Genomic DNA, 22,191 nt, shown 5'->3' with positions numbered 1-22,191 from the left:
CCAGAGAAATGGAAAAGTGCAAGCTCCAATAATTAAGTCAATATTACTACATTTAAGTTCAACAAGTATACGTTATAAATATATATATAATTGGTTTTTTACTAACTAAAAATTTGCTTGTTAAGTAACTTTAAAAGCATATATAGCTATATGACCACTTCACTGTATTTAAAACAAGAAAGTAAGAGGTGTTTATAGAAGTACACTCTTTTTCTGAAATGCAATTCACATGAAGGGCAATAAGGAAAAGATTTGGCTGAGGAAAAACAAACTAGTCAAGGTCTTGTACAGACAAAAAATTCTTCAGAAACATGTCTCAAGAGCCTCTCCCTCTACTTATTTTATTCTCGCTCAGAACGAAAAACAATTGTACAATTATCTCACAGTTTACAACAATCTACACCAATTTCCACATTTCTCTGTTTCATGTTTTTCCAATGTCTTGAACTGCCACAAACTCCAAGAGCTGAATAAATCCAAACCACATTCAAATTTAGAATTGGTACCTCAGGGGCAGCTTTTAGGTTTTGTTATTTAGAGAATCCAGTGAGTCAAAGTTCTATATTTAACATGATGATGTGGTTACATACAGCTAGGCAGTACCATCACAATATTTAGAAATTATCTCCCCATGCCAGGAACCTCTCAACCTCAGTGCAAACTAGGATAAGAAAAATAACTTCATAAAGAGATAGAGTTGCTAAAACAGCCAGTGTCATATACAGGTTTTGATATTCCTTCCATTAACAGTGTTTAAAAGCAGCAAAACCAAGCAAAACTGTATCACACTCCTGTCATTCAAAACAACAATAATGCCCTCTTGTTAACATAATTCCTGAATAAAAATCATCCCAAATAAGACTATTTTGATGGTGCAATATAGCAGGGAAATGTAATTGGCGTAATTACAACCATAAGGACACTTTTACTACAGGAACAAAAATTAACTCTGGCAGTACTTCAGCCACTTTCTTTTCTTCACACACTCCAATTCTTTTTATGAGAAGTTTTATAAGATTTTGTTCATTTAACATGCAAAGAAAGTGATCTAAAAGCTTGCTAAGAAATCTGAACTGAATACATTAAAAAACGATGGATTTGGGATTTTTCCCCTGTATCTGTACTGCGGTAGTACTTAAAAAGCCACAACAAATAAATAGTGAAAGATATGACCTACCAAAAAATTACTATTTCTTCTATTATAAGCACAGTAAGTTTTGCAAGCAGCAACTTTTACTGTTTTTTAAAAGAAGCAGATAAAATAATAAATCTTTCTATTTTCCTAAGTAACACTTTGCTTCCTCACTTGCCTAATTCATATGAACAAAACTTCTAATGGAGGACTGAAAAGATTGCAGCTAAATTTACACCTAAAGAGTTAACTAGAATACACAACAGAAAAATTACCTGCAACTGTAAACACATTTTTCAGATTAAGTTGTTCACACATGCTGAACTAAGCATTTCTTAGAAGGATCTAAACTGTGAAAAAGTCACAAAACTGCTGAAAAGTTCAGGGAAGAGGGGAGGGGCTGGGGGGAAGAATAAAAATAAAAATGCAAAACAGTCACTTCCCCCTCCCCTCAACCTACTTCAGGAAGAAATTCAGAGCTCTATTTAAATCTGTTTTGCTCTGCAGAACATTCATTCAGTGAAGGTGAATTCATATTTGCAAAGTGGTCTTAACAGCACCACTTTCTGCAAAGTTCTCAATTTAATTTAGACAGCACATTTCTCTGTCCAAGCCTACTTTTTAAAAGGAAAAAAGAAAGCAACTCAAAGACAGAAGAAAAGTTCTGTAACTCTCATTGCACTAAAACAAAGTTTTCAGCAGTCTGGTTAAAATCTTGGGACACAAGATTAATAAGATATGCATTTTGCCCATCTTAAAATTATTATTTACTTCATGAGGTACCTCATAGGTAGTCCCATAGTGGCAGGTGTACTGGCATTGCCTGTTGGTCTCTGCATCCTGTTCAACATTCGTGTAGAAAATGACTCCATCTCCAGAACAAGAAACAATCTGTTTGTCATTGGTGCATGGCAGGAACTTTGCACTGAAAATATTGGCCCTGTGTCCTGAGCGAATTGTTGTGAGAACCTAAAGAACAAAGGAAAAAAGGAGGCTGCAGCAGGTCAGTGTTTTCCAAGAAAATAAAAATGGCAAAAACTCAGACTGTGAAATACCAGTTATGCACAGGCTACCAGGGACCTACAGTTCAGTACAACAGAACAAAGAAGCTGTCTTTACACCAGATTTATTCTAAGAACAACATGGTTCTACAGGAGAGATTTGCTCAGGCACTTGCACAAAGTAGTCTGCAAAATACAAGGGCTGGAATGCAGCTTTGTTTTTCAATGCTGGTTCCAGAGCACGTCAGGTTTATCGAAGTGAAACATTAGTCAGGGTGATAGTGCAGCCACTCAGCAAGTCAGTGAGAAGATCTGGGATATTGTAAGCCAAGAAGAATGTAAGCCAAGTGTTGGGGGATTGGTGGGCACTATTGCTCTTCAGCCCACCTATAGACGATTTCCCTGAAACAAAGAGTCAAGATTAGTCTGTCCTTGGTGTGAGAGCTAGATAGTAAACAGAGTCTTAAAGGATATGCTTCCTGATAAACAGAGTCATAAAGGATTTGCTTCCTGGTTAATAACAAAGGCTGTGGACATCTGGCGATGAGGTTATCAGGAAACTATATGATATATTTAGTTTGAAGGTATGTAACCAATCACTGCATGCTTATGATGTAACCACAAGGCAAGAAACCAATAAGAACAATGCTTATTGCTTGGGGCTGAGGGTAGAAACTGTATAAAAGTTGAAGCTGAAAAACTAATAAACTGAGCTTTGGTTCCTATTCATAATGAATAGTTGTCCGAGTCTCCATTCTTTTCCGGCATTCAGGCAGCGGCAGCCAAGCCAACTTTATAGACTTCAAAATTGATGTTACTCTTAAACTCACTCTAAAAAGGAGAAGTGATGTTTATAAGGAAGAATGTTTTGAAACTAGCCAAAAAGAAATAAACATTTAAAAACTCGATTATACAGGGCAATAAACCAGGACTTGACTTAGACTCTCATTCATCTACATTAAAGCAGAGAAACATATTATTTACTTCACCATCACAGCTGATTTTAAACACATTGTGGTGACTCTTTATCCTTCCTCACATACTTAGTTTACCCAAACTGAAAAAACCTCCACATGCTTTCCTGTGAATAAGTAAATATTTGAACCAAACTGCATTTTCACCACTCCCAATACGATAGAAATACTCACCAAGTTGTTTACAGTATGAAAATTACTTCCCAATTTCCACTCGATTAACTTAATCAAAGGAAGTGTTTTGCAAATGAAGTTTCCCTGTCAGTAGCAGCTCATGACTAACAGTTCAGAAGTGCTATTTCACACCTTTTAAATAATTCCCACTAAAAAAGTTTAACAGTGTATCTGCATAGTCTGAAAGATATAAAATATTGATGGCTGAAGTCTATTTTTGCTACTCTATCTAGCTAATAACAGAAAATATGGCAATAAGGATATTTGCCAAGATGACAGAACTACAACACAGTTCTAATACCAATTTGCTGCCTTTTCCTGTATAGATCCTCTTACTCAAGCCAGAAAAAATTAAGCTAACATAATTGTAACACACATTAAAAATCACATCTCTAGTACATTTCAGGAATAACACTGATTATTGAGTCTTCTTGCTGGTATCTGCTGTTTTATAATTGCATTTGCATTGTGGAAAAAAATAATTTAAAAATCATCTTATCCTCTGCTGTTACAAAAAATAACTCAGCTAACTGTAAAAAATAAAAAAATAAACATCTCCCATATTCCTCGTTAGGCTTAAGGAGAGAAGTGATACACAACAGGTGTGAAAAACTGTCCCATTAAAGCATAAAGCTTTAAAATGCAGCACCTTTTAAAATATTACAATATTTTAATTTAAAAATTTTATAATGAGCAACTGTCCCATAACAGGATATTAAAATGACCTCTGTACAACAAACAACATTCAACATCCTTTATTTGCATAAAAAATTCTTCCTCTGCAAGTCACTCCACCAACACTCACTTTGGAATATAGCCATCATCCACTTCACAGCTGTCTTGGACACTGCTTTTCCAGCAGAACTCCCAGTCCAAGAGAAAACCTATCTAGTGATACTGATCTGAACCTTCAGGCTGACACCATAATTGAAAGGAAGAGATGAAGTTTGGAAGCTCTGGCTTATTTGGAGAGGTGAGCAAAAGGGCTTTACCTATAGGCACAGACAACACTCCAAACCACCACAACCCTTCAGGAAAGCAAACTATTATTTTCTACTCTAACCCTCTTCCACCATACCTTCTGTTTCTCCCACACATTTAATTTTTGAGCATATCCTCGGGTTTTAGTTGTCAGCCTCTGAGAGGACACAGCTCAGAGCATCTGTTCTAGTGAACTATCAGCAGTTCCTTCTAGAGAAAGGTGTGGGACAGTGCCACTACCTGATGGATGCCAGCTGGCACTACTGGGAGTCTTTCAGCTGCATTGCAATCCTTATTTCAGTACAAATTATTCTCCATCCACTTGCAGGCACACACAAGGCAATGTAATTTTACACTGGAGTGAACTATTTTAATCAAGATTGGCACCCAACAACAGTACACAGAAAGACATTACATACAGTACATTACACAGAGCAAAAAATATAGTATTTTAAAACTGAAGTGAGAGGAAAGCAGTTTATCTGACTACAAGATTTTGTGAGAATTACTGAATCCTATTGCTGGTCCTGACACTAATCTGTGATGAGACCATGTTCCCTTTGTGCTCAGCCATGTACCGTAAAATGGGATAATACCAATGTCACAAAGGATTAGAACTTTCAAATTTTAAAGCACTGTGAAGTTTTATTCCCATTTATATAAACTAGGAAGTTCACTATATTATCTTTTTCACATAATAATGAATATCTGAAAACTGATATTTTGGAAATACCTTTTAAAGCCTTGAGAAATACTAACTTGCATCCTATTTGAAAATTAACAAGCAGCAAGAAACAAACCTACCTTTCTGCTGTAGGGGTTAGTAATGACCAGGTTAGTGTCATCTGAACCAGATAAGATATATTCTCCTGTATCATTCCAGCAAATTGTATTCACCTGCATGAATTAAAAAAAAAAATTGTTTAGACTTACATTCATTCAATTTTCACCATATTAAAACATCAATACTCATCCAACACTACAGAAATAGGAGTTAACAAATTCAACTGAAACAACATAATCTCTAAGCAGCTAGCATAAAAAAAAATTGTGTTTTTAAAACAAATTGATAAGGGAATCACCTGCTTTACCTACAGCATCTCAATTACTCCCTCTGCTCCTCAAGAGTTCATCAGGTAAATTAAGCTTCCCACAGTAGCCACAATTTTACACACTCAGGTGCTTTCATGTACCAAATCTACTCCACAGAGTTCTCTGAATTTGAACTGGAGGGCATCACAGTGCTCTCATTATTGTATCTTCACCATATCCAAATTCTGACCATCCATTTCTTTGCACGCTTTTCAGTGACCACACCTTCTTGGGGAAAAGCACTGCAGAATCCATCCCAGATCCCTTTTGAAAAGTGTGAGTATGCTGGGAAAGAAGAATCCTACAGTGAGGTACAGAATTGTACTGGGAGAGCTTTACAATATATTTCCTTATCAATTCTTCTTTTTACAAGACTGTGCTTAATAAAGTGTCAGTGAAACAAAGCTGTGAAAGCACTCAAAATCCAGGAAGCTCAAAAGGTATCCTCCAAGCAGCAACTCATGCACAAGCACCAAAGACTGCATGCAAGACCATTATTATTTCAAGTAAGCCTCTAAAATACCTTCAAGTGTCAAACTGCAGCCATCACCATTTTCTGCTGGCTAGATTCTGTTGGCAGAACAGCTGCCTTAGTGTGATGTACCAGACTGGATTACAGAATTGGTAAAAAACCCCCTTTGTTCTCTATTATTTTCTTATGCCTTTTTTTTTAATTAAAATGTTTCACCCTGAGTCCCACCCAATAGAAATAATTTTTGTTTAAAATAAATACACCCATTCTAGTTGCTGTTTTAATGGCAAGTTTAGTCGGGGTTAGTTGCAAAATCAGAGTTAGCAGTTTCGGGTGGATCACATCACATGGACAACACCACCTCAATATTCTCAGGTGGAGGAATTTGAGGAGAGATCTTGGTGTTAAACAAACTTGCCTATGCCAGGGCTAGCTCAGTGCTCAGCAGCAGTCAGATATTGTTAGGATTTATTAGGAAATGCACAGAAGAGCAGGGTATACATCCATGCATGGCAATCCCATGTGTTCCACGCAGTTTGGGCTCCCATATTCTCCATTTCTATTACTGCCCACTTGGAAAGAGAAATTATGACAAGGAATTACTGGGGTGCCCACAGATATCTAACACTTTTATTGTAAGAAGCAAATAACTTGTACTGCTCTAGGGAAGGGGAATGATAGAAGCTTATGAGAACATGAATGACATGGAAAAAGTAAAAAATAATTTTTCGTGGATCTTGACAGTACAGGAAATGGAAGGCCTTATATGAAACAATCCAATGACACATGGCTTTTTAATGAAACTGAGAATCATTGTTATGGAACACCCCAAACACCAGAAGTGGAAGGATATACATATTCATCAAAGAGAAATTAAAAATTATCAGAAACAAAGGCACAGCTTCCACCTCCCTCTACCCATTAAAGCATGATATGTTATCCAGAGCACCCATCACACACCATCTGCTTGCCCTGTCTCGACTTCCTTCAAAAATATGTGCTGGCCACTTTCAGGGCCAACTTATCAGGCTCCACTGAGCTTTGCTATGACCTTGCATGGCTACTCTTATGATTTTATAACTCTGGCTGTCAGTCACCAAGAACCACAATTTCAACTAGCCTCCAGAACCATCTATCATTGAAATAACCTGTCCTGACAATGGCTGTACTCTAAAATGTTGTCAAACATTGCACAGCACTACAGCAAGGGCAAACACACAATTCAACAATGTTTATTTTCATCTACATTTCCTCTCAGGCAGAAAACTATTATTATCATTGCCCTAAAGAAACTAAAATGCTAATGTAAGAACACAGGAATATAAATGAGAACAAAACACTGAAGAAACAAGGAAGCTACTGAAAATTTTGAAGTCATGATATGAGAAAGAAAAGTTAGCACAAAAAATTAAATTGAGGGGGTGGATATGTATATTTATGTACAAACCCAAAATCTGAAGGACAGCAAAGCAGAGAAACATTGAAGATGAAAAGGGGAGACAAGATTATCTAAATTGCAGCATCACAAGTCTACTAAGACATCGATCATCCTCCAAAATTCCAATTTCATTGCAATAATTGCCTGATAATAATTTCAATATACCCTGCCCAGACCAAAGTTGGTTCAAAAATAATCCTGAAAGACATAACCAAATTACTAGAGGTCTGTAACTAAGCAGGCTTTTTTGCTCTCTACCCAGTCACCTTCTCAGCATTGCTGGCAGCAAATGACTCAAAATGTAACAGTCTTTCAGTGAAATACCCTTGTTTTGGGCTTTTTTCAGAGACTTTCAAGTCAATATACACAGTGTTCAGTACAACCTACTACCAACACTGAATAACCCAAATCAATTTGCATATGGATCACTAAAAACAGATAGCAGATTTAAAATGTGTTCTCATTTCATGGTAGTAAACTACTAAAATATAGTGTGAAATAAGCATGGATTTGAAAATTGCTTTTTATTTTGAAAAAGCTACATATTGTACTACCTGCACTGCCACTCAACACCCAACTAAAAGTATAATGTAACAGTTACTATTCTGAGGGTTTGGAAACCTTGGGAAAGGGTGCTGGATCCAGAAGAAAGGATCCATCAAACACAAATGACAGACAATTACTAACAAAGTAAGAAAAGCCAAAGGGTGTGAAATTAGCTTTTTTCTATTAAGTACTCCACATTATTAATTGTATCTAATTTTATTTGTCACTCGCCTAACCTTGCAAGGAGTCAATGGGCACTTTTGATTCATTAGTCAATTAGTCAGATATAAATTTACTGTCTCTGTTTTCCTCAAAGACATTGCAGGAGGCAGTGCAGCCAATCCTTAAAAGCCAAAAAAGCAAACCACTCACTTCCATGCAAAGTGACATCACAATCAACTCTTTTGTGAACAGAAGAGATTAACAGAACACAAAAATAGAAGAAAATAAATAAAAATGGCTGTAGATATTAGAATATCAGGAATATCCCCCAAGCAAAGAAGGGGGTAAACAAGGCAGTGCTTTTTATCTGTGGAGTACAAGGTGAAAACTGTTTCTAACAAAACACAAACTCCTAAACTGGTTTAAGGCTGGCTTTGAGGAGTACATCTCAAAAGACCTTGTTCTCAAGTGCCATCCTGAAGGAGATGAATGCCATGAAGGGATGCTGGTTTGTTATTTATCTGAAAGCCTTGTATATAGAAATGAGAAGTTACTCTTTCAGGTAATATTCTTTATTTCAAAATGCAGTATTTACTCATGTCAAATGCTTTATCTACATCCTGCATTTCAACCTTCCTTAGCTTTCACAGGACCAAACCAGGAAGAAAATAAGCAGTATTTTTACTGCAATTCAATATGGTTTAGAGTTTCTTTATCCCCTACTTTCTTCACACTTCATTGCTGCTGGTCCAGATTGCTTCTCTTTCAACATTTCTCCTTTGGATTTAATCACTTCATACAGAACAGCTCAACTAACTCTATTATTTCCTCATCTTCTTAAGCTCCCTTTACAGCTAACATAGAAAATGGCAAGTTGTGGCATACAAACGACCTTACTGAATTTGACCATGTGAACCTTGTTGAAAGAGGCAAATCCTGCCCTGGAAAGATGATAATGCTACTGGCAGACATCAATAATTCTTTAGAACCAATTCAATTACTTCACACACTACTGCTAGAACTGTCTTCAAACCAAGGGGAAAATGGGGCTGTTTCAAAGAGAATTACCCCTGAACGCTGAGGTGAAATTATTCAGATTTTAAACAAAAAGGTGTTATGGTAATATTACTGTGACAAGAGCATGGATATGTGAAATAATTCATGGCATATTCCCTTCCTCACAGATAACCTGCCCAGGTATGATTATACACACAGTTGTATCTCCCACAGGATCTCTCTTCTGTGTACCAGGTAGGAACTTGGACTTTACTTTTATCCTCAATTAGTAAAAAAAATTCTTGCCTTAAGTAAGTTGTCCACTGTGTCCAATTACACAGCATGCTTTATATAGAAAATATAAGTCACAACTTATTCAACAGAGCAATGAAAAGGTTCTTAAAAACACCAAACAACCAAACAGCAACCAAAGAAAACCCCAAACTCCTGCCATCCGTCTTCGTTAAAAAAACCCAACCACCCAAAACCACCTTTTAAGAGGACAGACAATATGGCATTCCTTCCCTACATTTGAACTGCATGCTGAGTCAGCAGTTGTGGAAAGAAGAAGGAAAAAAAAGAGCCTAATTAGTATTGATGATAATGAGTTTAATTAGTGCAAGCATTGTAATTTCATTGATATCTGTCACAGATTTTTTAAAAAACAAATAGGAAGAAATTATACTGAGTGGTTGTTAGCCTTAAAAGATTATTCCTTGCAAAAGACCACAGAGTAAATGAGGTAAGAACTCCCAACAGAGCATTCCTTAAAGATGGAGAGCTCTGAGCAAATTTAAATTCTAAAGACATTTTTTTCAAACTATAGTATTTCAACACTGTATTTAATACTGTTGTATTTTAAACACCCGCAAATAATGTTGTAAGTTTACAATTAAAGCATTTTCCACCCTCTAAAAACAGGCCATATGCTAAAGCATACTTTCAAAGGTAACACAATCAAATCAAAATTAGTTTTCAAATAAATATCCATCAGGTAGATTCAAGCAACAGCCAACATCAAATCTGCAATTTCTATTACGTGACACAGAGGCAGATAATTGAAATTATGAGTCACTTGATTTTTAACAAGTAGTAAAGAAATATTTTTTCCTGTATACTATTTTAATAGGAAAAAAATAATTTTTTTACAAGGAAATAAAGAAAAATAAATAAAAAGCTCTAATCAACTTCAGGAAAAGAAACTTAAAAAATTTAATCTTAAGTATTTGAGGAGATAAAAAATTACTTAGAGAAGAATTTTGTAAGCAAAGTATCACTGTTACAATCTTGAATATAAAAATTAATACATATAAAATCATAGAATTGTTTGGGTTGGAAGAGACCTTACATCATCATTCTTGTAGCATATATTGAAAAAAAAAAGAGAAAAGTATATATTTGTGTCATTACACCAACACCATCTGTACCAGAACATTAAACTTATAATGTAGCCAGCACAGGAAAAGTATCTCACATTTTACATACAGCAATTCTAATCCTGGCCTTTCCCAGACTTTTCAGACTCACAAAAGCACAGGAACATCAAAATCATACTTCTGATCTCAAGAAGGCTGGATGTTAACAACATTTGTTCCTTAAAACTACTGCCGTGTTAGTTAACAGTTATATTGCTCCTCAATTAATTAAAAGTCCAAGCAAATCAAGCTAATATAATCCTTACGTTTGAGCAGCTTTAGAAACACACAAGCACAAAAGCTGCACTTATATTTTCATTTTTTTATAGAATACTTTAATTTTTTAGATATCTTGCACAACAAATACGTTAACAACCATGAATTTCTGCTCAAATCCTCAAAGTTATCATGGCAGCCTCTTTATCCTGAACCTAGTTTTAGGTAAAAGCTTTTATATCAAAGGATGTGGTTTAAAATATTTGGACCCGTTTCAAAATTAGTATTAATACTAATATTTAAATAAGCCTTTCAGGAAGGCTTATTTTTGTTTTCATTGTCTATAAGTCAGCATGTAGCACTTGGTGATTTGCTTTTTGAAACTGGAAAATAAATAACTCAAAACACTAATACATTTTTAATCCAACACAGTATAATAAAAAACTCAAAAAAACCCAAACAAACAAAAAAAACACAACAAAAAAACCCCAAAAAAATTCAACCAAAAAACCCAAAAAACAAACAAACAAACAAAAAAAAAACCAAAAAAACCAAAACAAAACAAAAAAACCAAACCCACCCCAACCCTTCATTTCAAGGTTTAAGATGAGTCCTAACTGAAAAGGTAGAAATGTGTTTAAATGGCAGGATAAATTAATTCAATCAGCAGTAGACACAACATTAAGATAGAGAATTGGGATTTTGTTTTGCTTCAAAGGTAAAAGTGTCAGATATTCAAGCAAGAGAATTCAACACTCAAAAAGCAGAGTGGTCCTGCTCAGCTTTAGTATACAAATACAAGATATTTGCCTTTTTAAGTTGAGGGACTATTATCATGGCAACAAAATCGCAATTTAACAATTTTTAACAAACAAAAAAGCAACAAGTGACTTACACATCCATCATGCACATTCAAGGTTGCTTCAAGTTTTAATCTTTGGATAAATTCTCTTCTCCCTGTGAAGAAAAATACCAATTACATAACTTTTATAAACTGAAGTAGTTAAGAGCCTGCTAGTGACCATTCACAGGTAATAAACAGTAAAGAAACAAAACATAAATTTACATCTAGAAACAATTCATATGGTTCTCATTTTACAAATTCTATGACAAGCAAGACATTTACTGGTTCTTCCACCACATTTAATAACAGTGCAGAAATGGCAAAATGAACATTTCACAGGTTCACAGGCTGATGCTCCCTCTAAAACTAATAGCAAGAAATCAGAAATTAATCCTATGTTTATTTGGTTCACTTAGCTCAGAGGGAGCAAGTATAATGTAGTTCAAGCAGTACAACTCTTGCATTTGGAAAATTAACATTTAAGACCAATAACATTCCATTTTATAAAAATTATGTGAAAAAAAGAGATGAAAGATAGAGATGAAATCTATAAATGCATATGAAGACAAAGCCCCAGGAACTTTTATGTCCTTATACTCTATATACAAACCGATTTTCCCATTGCGCTTAAAACCACTACTGTATTAAACACATGTAGTGGGAAAACCAAAGCATATTGACAAATATGTGGTCTGCTTGGTTCAAACTCTCAGGCTATACTGAACCTAATATTCCCCAGAAAGCATTCTCAGAAAAAAAAAATACTGATAAATCTAATATTTTTAACTTCAATCCCAGACTCTTAAATGCAAGGACCATTACTCCTTTTTTAATTCTGTGTTAGTACATCTCCGAGAACAAAATTCCAGGTAAGAGCATCAGATAGTAGGCCTATGCCAGGCTGAACTGTTTCCAAACATGTAACTGTGGAACTCACTCAAAATTAACCTTTAAAACCTAGAATCTAAATATTTGAGAAAGGAATTAAAAGTAAGCAAAATTACAACTTAAACAGTTTCTATATTTCCTAAAGGAAAAAGTGGGGAAGGGAGTTAAAATGTTTTAAATGTTTTGCCTCCAAACCCTCTCTTATTTGATTAAGTACTAAATGCACTAAGACAACTGAATAATTTTTTGTAGTTTATCCATCCAATCGTTCAAAACTAGAACCACCAGATGCTAAGTGGTGCTTTTAATCTAAAATAAAAACCTAAACTACATGAATAAACTGATCTGAAGAAAATACTGCCTCTGTTTTTGCTGTTGTTAAAAGCTAAGTCAGTTAATCTGTGTTCCTTGTACTTCACCAATGACTCCCACAGGTTCACTTGGTTTAATAAAAAATGCACAGAACTATTAGAATTTGTCACTCAAATATTTTTGTCACTGATCCACTTTTATGACGTTGAAAAAAAATTAAGAAGCAATACCTCTTGGTTTGTTTTTATTCTTCAGCATCTCAGCTCTTTTTGCTGGACTTCCTAACAGTCAGATTCTCCACATCAAGGGCTCTGCTCTCACAAGTGACAAGAATCTTCACAATCCTTAACTCCCATTCACCTAATCCAAAGGCTGCCTGTTCCCTCCACCTTCCTACAAAGGGCAGCCCTCCTGAATCCCCTTTCAGCTACGATGATGGACAAAACCCAACCTTTTAACAAAACCCCAAAAGTACTTTCATCTTACAATATCAGCATCAAGACCCCTGTCATGTTGAGATTTTTTTCCACCCCAATATTGAGAACAGGCTCTCAAGCCAGAAACTATTTATTTTTCCCCTTAACTATGTAGTTCCCTTGGAAAGGCAATAATTTAATTCTGTGAAGGTGCTTCAATATATTGTTTCCTATATTCAAATAAGGCCTAGGACATGGATCAAGTGATCAAGCTGTCATCACCAAGATTATCTCACTGGCCACATGGGGTTTGTTTCAAAACTGCTAAGGTGAATTTACCAACAAGAACTTGAGAAAACAAAACAAAACAAAAAGCCCTGTTAAATTTCAAGTGGCTGTGATGACCTCCTTGTGTTTACACAGCTGAAATTTGGAAAGCTGTCAAGCTAATGCTCCACCCACCCATTTTCACTAGTTATGCACCAAGTGAAGCCTCAAGGTTCAGTGCTATTCTCAGTACAATGATCAATAATATTCTCAGTTTTTAGCCATGCACCTATTCTCACCAAACATTAAGCACTACTGAAGCCTCAAGGTACAGTGAAACTCTCAGTGCAGTGATCAATAATTTTTTTTTGTTTATATTAAACTGGAGACTTAGGGACCATTCTGTGTATGAAAGAAGCCCCACCTTGAGTCATTCATGATACAAATTTAAACATGGAAAAGCAGGTGAAAGAGAAGTTGCAGCTATTTCTTTGTAACTTGATTTCTTCAAAGCATCCACCGTGCACAAGGTCAAACCAAAAGCTGCCTTAAGAATTACCAAACCTGGGTGTCTGGGCAGAGCTCTAATCTCACTTCAGGGAACAATACCAAAATAAAACAGCATCCCTTGTACTCCCCACTTACAGTCCTTAGCACACCATTTAGGTCACAATCCTCAGTTTAAGAATTGCTGATCAGGTGCTTTCTACGTGCCTGTTTTGGCAGAGAGACACATACCTTTCTTTTGTAAGTAACTTAGTCAAAGCTGCTTCACAACTGATGACAGCAGACAAGTTAGATGCTTCGAGCGTGCAAAACCTTAATATATTTAAAACTGGGCTCCAAAATTTCCCTTTGAAAAAGTACAGATCATTTCATGATGAAGGTTTAGCTTTAAAGCACACTTGTGTTCCACAGAAATTGTAACTAAACTTTGATCCAAAGCAGCACCAACATAGTATAAGATGTTAAAAGACAACCCTTATTCAGTAATAGACCCCATTTATCAAATGAACACTCATTTATATCAAGCTGGCTCTTTGCAAGGCCAAGTCCCTCAGCGCTGGCTCGCTGTGACATTTGGAATGCCCTAGTTTAAAGCTGAAATGGAGCCAGCATCTGTTCCCAATGCAGAGCACATGTTATCCTGCACTCTGAGTGCATTTCAAAACTTCTCTTGGTTTTCCAGGGTACAGTTTAGGCATTTCTGAAGTAATTCCATTTGTATGTAGCTTATTTTGCTGGATTAACTACATCAAACTCTTCTGATCCACATCTAAACACAGTTTTTCCAGCAACCAGAATTCTCCCTATACCATACAGTAAACAAAACTACACATAATAAACACTGAATTAACTTTGATCAAGGTAAGTAAAAATTCTTGAAGATTAATTAGAACCTTAAAAATCACTTGTTAGCTATGTAGGCCAACACTGGCCCCATTTTATAGTCATTGTGACATAAACTCAAGCAATTTATCAAATGACAGAGTGAACCAGCAGTACTGCCAGAAACCAAATCCATGGGTGTGACCTCCAATCCTCTGAACAAGGCTATGTGTTGTATTTCTTCATTCTTCTGCATTACTGTAAAACTGCCAAAAATTATAACTCTTGGTTCTGTCAATGTTTTAAAAGACTACCTTTTAAGAGACTGTGATCAATTATTTCATTATGGTTTAAGTTCAAAGCAGATAACTCAAATTATTCTTTATTCCTAAAGATACATCACAAAGCCTGAAAGAATGAACACTAAAAAGAAAACACAAAGTATTTTTTATTGTCTACAAAAAGGCTTCTTTGCCATTTTAATATGCCAGAGCTTTGCTACTAACCAGCCAGCATCAAACAACTTGGTGCTAATCAACCCTGTACTCAAATCCTAAGATAGGCTCAAGTAATGAGCTTTAGGTATTAAGAAACACAAAACTTTCAGATATTGTAACACCAAGACAGAAACTAGAGAAGACAGGATGCTATGCTCTAAATTATAAATCAGCAAGCCTATAATATCTCATGGTGATTATATTAATATATAAATCTGATCTCAAAAAACCACAAACAACAACAAAAACAAACAACCAAAACAAATCAAACAAAAAGAGATCTGCTGAAGTTTCAGAGGGAAAAAAATTTTAGGGTAATAAATAAGCATTTTGGAAAATACTTCTCTTTAGGTTTGCTTCTACAGAATCTGCAAAAATAAGTGACTGTAGGTAAGAGCACAGATGTGTTTGGTTAGTACCAATGGATGTAATTAACTTTGAAATATCTTTTGGATACTGGAAGTATCCACTCCCAAATATAAGCCTCCACTAGGCTCCAAACATTTGGGCTCTAAACCAGTGTCTTTAATTTCTGTTTGAGAGAATGGTTTTTACCATGGTTTATGCCTGAAAGATTATCTTAATGCAGGTGAATTTTATGTAAAGTGCTTAAGGTGTTCTCAGTGACAAAAAATGTGGGGTAAGAGACTCAGAGACTTTATCTGTGCTGTACTGACTGGAGCTAAGTGGATTTCCTTCACAAGTATACCACATTCTGACAGATATCCTTACACTGCCCATACTTAAGTCTTCTGTATTGTTCTTGCCGCAGACTGCAAGTGAGGTTTTGTGATGGGAGGAAAAATATGCTGGCTTTCAGCAATTTTAATATTTATTTGATCCTTTAAAGTAGTCATGATCAAATACAAACGACTCCCTAAGATAAAAGGCACTTGAAATTCTCTGTTATGCGACAAATATTTCTAATTTCTATAGAACAGAGGACATAATTCATGTGACAAAGCTAAGAGAAGCTTTAACTATATAAAAGATAACAAATACCACCTTACTCCTCTCAACAAAAAACTATCTGGCATAGCTTAAGTGATTAACTGGATGTAGGATTAACTACATCCAAAAGCTTTTGCTGTTTTCTCCACCAGCACTCCTAAGAAACACCTCAAAATTCTAAAACCGACACAAAACAATAGTTACCAAATCAAGAAAAATACACTTGTGCCTTGTTTTCCTCTCCAAAGAAAAGTCAAAGGAGGCTTCTATTAACTGAAGGCAAAAAGAAATGTTATGCAGATTATTGCAAGTTGGAGTAAACATCATTACTGTAGATGTCTATAGGTCTTCAGAAATATTTCTGCTTTTTTTTCTGCTTTCCAGAATACTGCTTTCCTTTGACTTTGAAAAGTCTTCATCTGAAACTGCTATGTGGGTAGCAATGTTGAATATTTTCTTATAAAAATTACATCAACATAATAACCCTTAACAACACCTGGGGAAACACACATCAGGAACACTGCTTTATGTTCTCAGGTACTACTGACCACTGTGACACCCAAGGTTCACTAGGAGCTCCACCTCCCTGCAAGAAAAGATGCTATCTAAGAAGCTGAAATGCAGTGTTGCTCCACCCCAGAGCAGAAGTTAAAATTGCTCATAGCAGAACCAGGGTCTCTCACCTCCAAGCACTCAGGCAAAATGAACACTGGAGCATGCAGAATGCCTGGGAGAAGGGAAGAAAAAGTGGAATCTGGTTTTAAGAGAGCACTGCTAGAGGAATGTCATCTTTCCTGCCGTGGAGGTGTGTGCCCCCAATGTCACCTTCCAGTGCCTGCCAGAGGCTGCTGCATCTCCCACTCTGCCAGCAGGACTAACCCCAGCGATTCCAGACAAAGGCTCCAGACAAAATCAAAGCCTACTATTTAAAGTTGTTTAAGCTAACTCAATACTCATCTTTAAACAGATTAAGAAGTGATTATACAGAAGCTTATCAGTATATCTATAGCCACGTCTTCTAGCAGAAAACACTCCAGGGCCTGCCTTCCCCACAAGTGAAATTGAGAACTTGGACAGTGTGGAAAGCATTAAATATTCTGCACACTTGCCTAATTTGACATACCATTAAATGCTGGGTAGTGTAGGAATTGTTGTTTGGGGGAAATCAGGAAATATATATACCATAACCTATATAGATATAGGTCATAACCCATTAAGATTACCAATTAAAGACCAGGAAACTGCCCAGGATTAAAGACAGATTACATCAAAAGTTGAGCTCAAATAGAAAGCTGAGTCTTGGTGGTAGATGACTGTTAACAATGTACTGACATAGGCTAAATTACACTGGGTATTTTTTAAAAATGGGGGAAAAAAAACCCTTACTTTTAAAAATTACATTGTCTGTTGCATTAAACTATATGTATTCATCCTGGGTAACAAAAACATGCTTAACTCCAAAGACTTTTTTTTTTTTACTGAACAGAATTCTCAGGACATAACAGGGTTTTTAAAATAAAACTAAATTTAATAGGAAACAGATTTTTTCCTCATTTCCTAGAAAGGTAAGTAACAGGAACACACTACAATAACTGCAACTAAACAATGCAACCTAACTACAGAGGTGGGTTGGGTTTAACAGTTTAGTTTTTTATTTTGGTGAAGTTTCAATAGTTCAAAAAGGTTCTGATGATTCAGAATCTGATGGCTCAAACACTGATGGTTCAGAACACAGATCACAGGGAAGAGAATGGACAGATTCTCATCTTCCCCATGATATCTGTTAAAAAGCAGTCAGCATTAATGACACATGCAATCTTCCCGGAGGAAAGCCTGCATATCCTTGAAGAGCAAGATGAGGAAAATAAGAGGTTATTAAAATTCACTGATGTGACTCAGATTCCATCTCACGATATTCACGTTCAATATTTAATGATTCAACACACACTAGAGCACTTGAGACACATCTGAATCAGCAGCTCACTAAGCTCCAAAGACACAAAACAGCCAAGACTTGCATTCAAACAGTGAAAAATCCAGCTTTGTTCGAAGGTTGGCGTAGTTTGTGTTTGAATTGATCCTTTTCCTTAGTGCCAGGACAGGACTGATCTCAAGTGTCAACAGGTTCTTGATACATGATCAGTTATATCCCACTAGAGTATTCTGGGGACACTCAAGGATAGAAGATCAGGAATCACATGCAAAGTCACAAGAACTCACAGAGTTGCAGTGCAACATCTTGGAAGTGACTGAACACAGGCAGCTTTAATGGTCTGCCCTAATGCAGTTAATGGAAGCAATCCAACTGGAAGAAAACTACGGGGGGAAAAAAAATAAAGGTAAGAGATCTAAAGGATCTCTCACATCACTGCCTCATCCTGAAATACAAATCCAGTACATGCTGTACACGACTTGTTTTTGCAGGGAGAGACAGCTTTCATGTATCCAAAGCTCATTATTAGAAGATCAAGGTACAACTTAACTACGAAGCTGTCTGAAATACTCAGCATCAAGGCACAGGCAGTTATTTACAAAGCAAATACATTGCCTGTACAAAGGCAGTCTTCAAAAGCACACAATGTAAATGCAATGAAATATTGCGATAAAAAATGAAAATATATTAGAAGGGTACACAAATGTCTGCAGTCTCCAGCTGTCTGCAGAAGAACACTGAGGCACCAAAGGATAAAAGCAAACACATTTGCATCCTAAAACTAATTTCAAATATTATAATGCCTGCAAAACCTTGGGACTACAACCCACTTACACACACTCCTACTTCCTGGCAGCCATTAAGACACAAGATTAATGTTCTGTTAAACACAGACATTACACATAAGGTTAATCCCTTAAAATCAAGAAGTACATCTGCATAGTTCTGTCAATTTGAAGAAATTATGACAAATCTGCAGACAACTTCCAGTTCCTTTGAATTCAGGAAGTTGTCCTTCCTGAATTTCTGAAGGACAGAAAATCAACAGTCTAAAACAGTTATACCAATTTTCATCATTTCTTGCTGGCCAAATAAAATGCCAGAAATCCACCATCAATTTATATGTCAAAATAAAATAGCAGCAAAACAGTGTCAAAATATAATAGCAGTAAAACAGTTGGTGGTCTAGAAAATTAAAACATCAAAACTCAGTAAGTTCATTGATAAGTTCTGAGATCTAGGCAGTAGTATAAAAATTTTTTAAAAAGAAAAAACAAAACCAAAAAAAGCAGGTTTCTGCAAGGTAAGGGTCTACAGTTTTACACAAACTGGTGCTTGTACATAAAAAACCAGAAACTGTGCTACTATCAATCCCCAGCATCCTAAAAACAATCACTGGAAATCATTCTGTTACTTCAGGACAGAGTGACAGAAAGCACCAAATAATCCCAAACCCTGCATGTAACTTTTCCCTTTTCTTTTTTTTTTTTTTTTTTTTTTTAAGAAAATACACAAAAAGAATCAACATGTTATCACTGAATGGAAGCAAAATGGGACAACATTGTGGAGAAAGAACAAACAATAACAATTAAACCACAAAGCACACAGGAAGATGTAACTGAAAAAAAGGTCAATGATATCAACTACATGCAAAGATTTCTAAGGTAACAGCAAAACAAGGTATCAAATTTGCCTAGATTTATGCTAAATGGCTGTGCCACTTGCAGGTCCAAGTGGCTCCTGTCCTCCACTTCCACAGCTCAGTTAATCTTCGTTTGAAATAAACCCAAAGATAACAGAAGGCTGATTAGACTGAAATTAAAACTAAGCATTCAGCACTCAGGCCACAGAAATACACATCTAACCTTAATCCTTCTTCCCAGCTCACATCTCTTTCTGTTTTTCTGATATGTACCAAATTATTACCAGCCTGTATTTTTCATTTGTTGTTCTGTCTAGATGATTCTGTTTCACTGTGCTTTTATTATACTTTACTGACATTAAAGGCTTCAAAATGGGTGTCTTTATTATCTGAGCTGATTTACTTTGAAGTAGGGAAAAAAAAAATCATTAATCCTGTATGCTAGGATCACCCCTCATATCTTTTCCTACAAGCTGTTTTAGACATACATATAGCCTTTCTGCTCTTTGGTACCAATTTAAATGAGATAGTATCAGGGAATTCATTTCAGACACACTCTCTTTATTACACTCCTCCAAATTCAATTTGTTATCAACAGGTCTCGATGCCACATTGTTCTTTCAATAGCCCATCTGTAATTTTTTAAGGACTGTAGTCACTAAACCTTGATTTTATTACCAAGGGAAAAAAACTCCAAAGATATCCAGTTTAAGACAATACCTGATCAGTGTTCTCTCTTGTGGATTTTTCAATTTAAAAGTTACATCCCTTTTCTGCAATGCTCTTAGGCATCTTAAGCTTTTCTACACAACCAGTGAAGATCCAGTGACTACACCAAATTTCTTGCCTTCCTAAGGCTTCCTGCCTCCTTCCAATATTAGACTGAGCATGTAAAAATTGTTCCACAGATGTGTTTTCCTCCAACTCATTCATTACACCATGAACTTCAATTCTGCCTCTGCCTATTTCTATTACTCAGAAAACATTTCTAATAAAAAAATATCTGGGGAGTTCACTTACATCTTTCTAAAAGTATTTGATGTGTGATAGAATACATCACTACAGAACTGTGCTCGCATAGTCAGACCACCAGGTACATTTACACTTTTTCAAGCAGCAGTTAATCTGTTCAACTTGAAGAAAAAATAACATAAAACACCTCTACCAGATCTGGAGTTCAGCTGTGACAGATGAGTGTTTTTAACTCATAGTGGAAAAAAAATTAATTCCAGAGGTTTAGGATATGAAATATAACAGTGTACTAGAAAAAACACTAAACATCAAAAGTATAATGCAAAGAATTTAAGAAGAAAGGCTGATTAAATGCTCTGCCCATCTCCAAGTTTGTAAGTGCATCAGCTATGAAGCTGATCATGTTAAAGCTGTCTGGCCCTTCTTACTCTGCATTATTTGCGAAGATCAAGATACGACATGTTAAAACATAGCTGGAGCAAAAACTGGGGAAGGTAATGCCTTTCTTTTTGGTTGTTCTCCCCAGCATTCAAGTTTCCATTCTGCTGGGTTTGGTTGGTTTGTTTTTCCAAGGCTAGCAAAAGAGAGAATAAAAGTTTTCAGTTCTTTAAGAAAATATTTTAATTTCACTCTCGCACTCTGGGCAATGTATTTTAGGGAGTACCAAACGTTCAACAGCAACACACAATTCTATCTTCATTCAACCAGCCACTACATAAAGTGATATGAATGGAAGGCAGTCAATATCAAAACTAATCAGTTATAATAGCTATTCTTGCCTGTTTTTCAACCCTACTTATGAGCAGGTCAATCAACTAACTTCAAAACTGTAATTAGTTCTGGAGTTACTGTGGTTCATCCATATAAAGAGAGGGACTATTGAAATCTAAGTAATTCAGTAAGTTCTCCCTACATACAAATATTCACAGATCTCTTTTTAGTAAGAACTGCTGAAGCTTTACAAAATTCAATCACAATGAACTACTGGCTTCCTTACAGTGAGATGTCTTTAGAGACTTCAAACTTTTCCCAAATCTTAAAAACCAGGATGATAAAAACTTAGTAAGATACAAAACAATCTTTAAAGAAGGAGGAGTGAAAGCTCATGGGAAAGCACCACAATGCTATCTCTAAAATATATGCTAAGCTTAAAACAAAAAGAAGGAACAAAGAGTTCAGAAAATAGTATCTGCATAAAGATATTAGAGATTGGGGAGAGCTGATTATTTTGATATTTGCTTCCATTGTATCAAGCACCACAGCTTCCAACAAACCACTCTGAGCTAAAATACAGCATCAGTTCCTCTCCTTTTAAACTGAGAAGACATTCTCTGGATAACCTGCTACATCAGACAGCAAAAATAAACTAATAAAACAAAACACCCAAAACAAATAAAAATAAAAAGGAGAAGTCTTAATTCTTCCTGTTGTATAAACAGAGCCATTCACAGCAGCAGGACCCTTCACAGAAAGGCAAATAAACTCATCACATTAAATACTTCAGAGGAATTATGGTTCCCTCTTTCTTGCAAGAAACCCAT

The 22,191-nt window shown here is 35.9% G+C and overlaps 1 protein-coding gene across 5 annotated transcripts in view; it reads right to left on the bottom strand.

The window, feature by feature from the left end:
• DCAF6 (DDB1 and CUL4 associated factor 6) overlaps window positions 1-22,191 on the bottom strand; it is a 74,177-nt gene that overhangs the window by 48,474 nt on the left and 3,512 nt on the right. For all 5 annotated transcript variants that reach the window (XM_021550186.2, XM_021550182.2, XM_021550183.2 and 2 more), the window contains exons 2-4: window positions 11,495-11,556; window positions 5,067-5,159; window positions 1,916-2,101 (exon numbers count right to left, since the gene is read on the bottom strand). In XM_021550186.2, the coding sequence (XP_021405861.2) occupies window positions 1,916-2,101; window positions 5,067-5,159; window positions 11,495-11,556 (341 nt within the window). The remainder of the gene's footprint in view (window positions 1-1,915; window positions 2,102-5,066; window positions 5,160-11,494; window positions 11,557-22,191) is intronic.

This window comes from Lonchura striata, chromosome 2, assembly GCF_046129695.1.
Source record: "Lonchura striata isolate bLonStr1 chromosome 2, bLonStr1.mat, whole genome shotgun sequence".
Taxonomy (NCBI): domain Eukaryota; kingdom Metazoa; phylum Chordata; class Aves; order Passeriformes; family Estrildidae; genus Lonchura; species Lonchura striata.
This window is presented reverse-complemented; position numbering and strand designations above follow the sequence as displayed.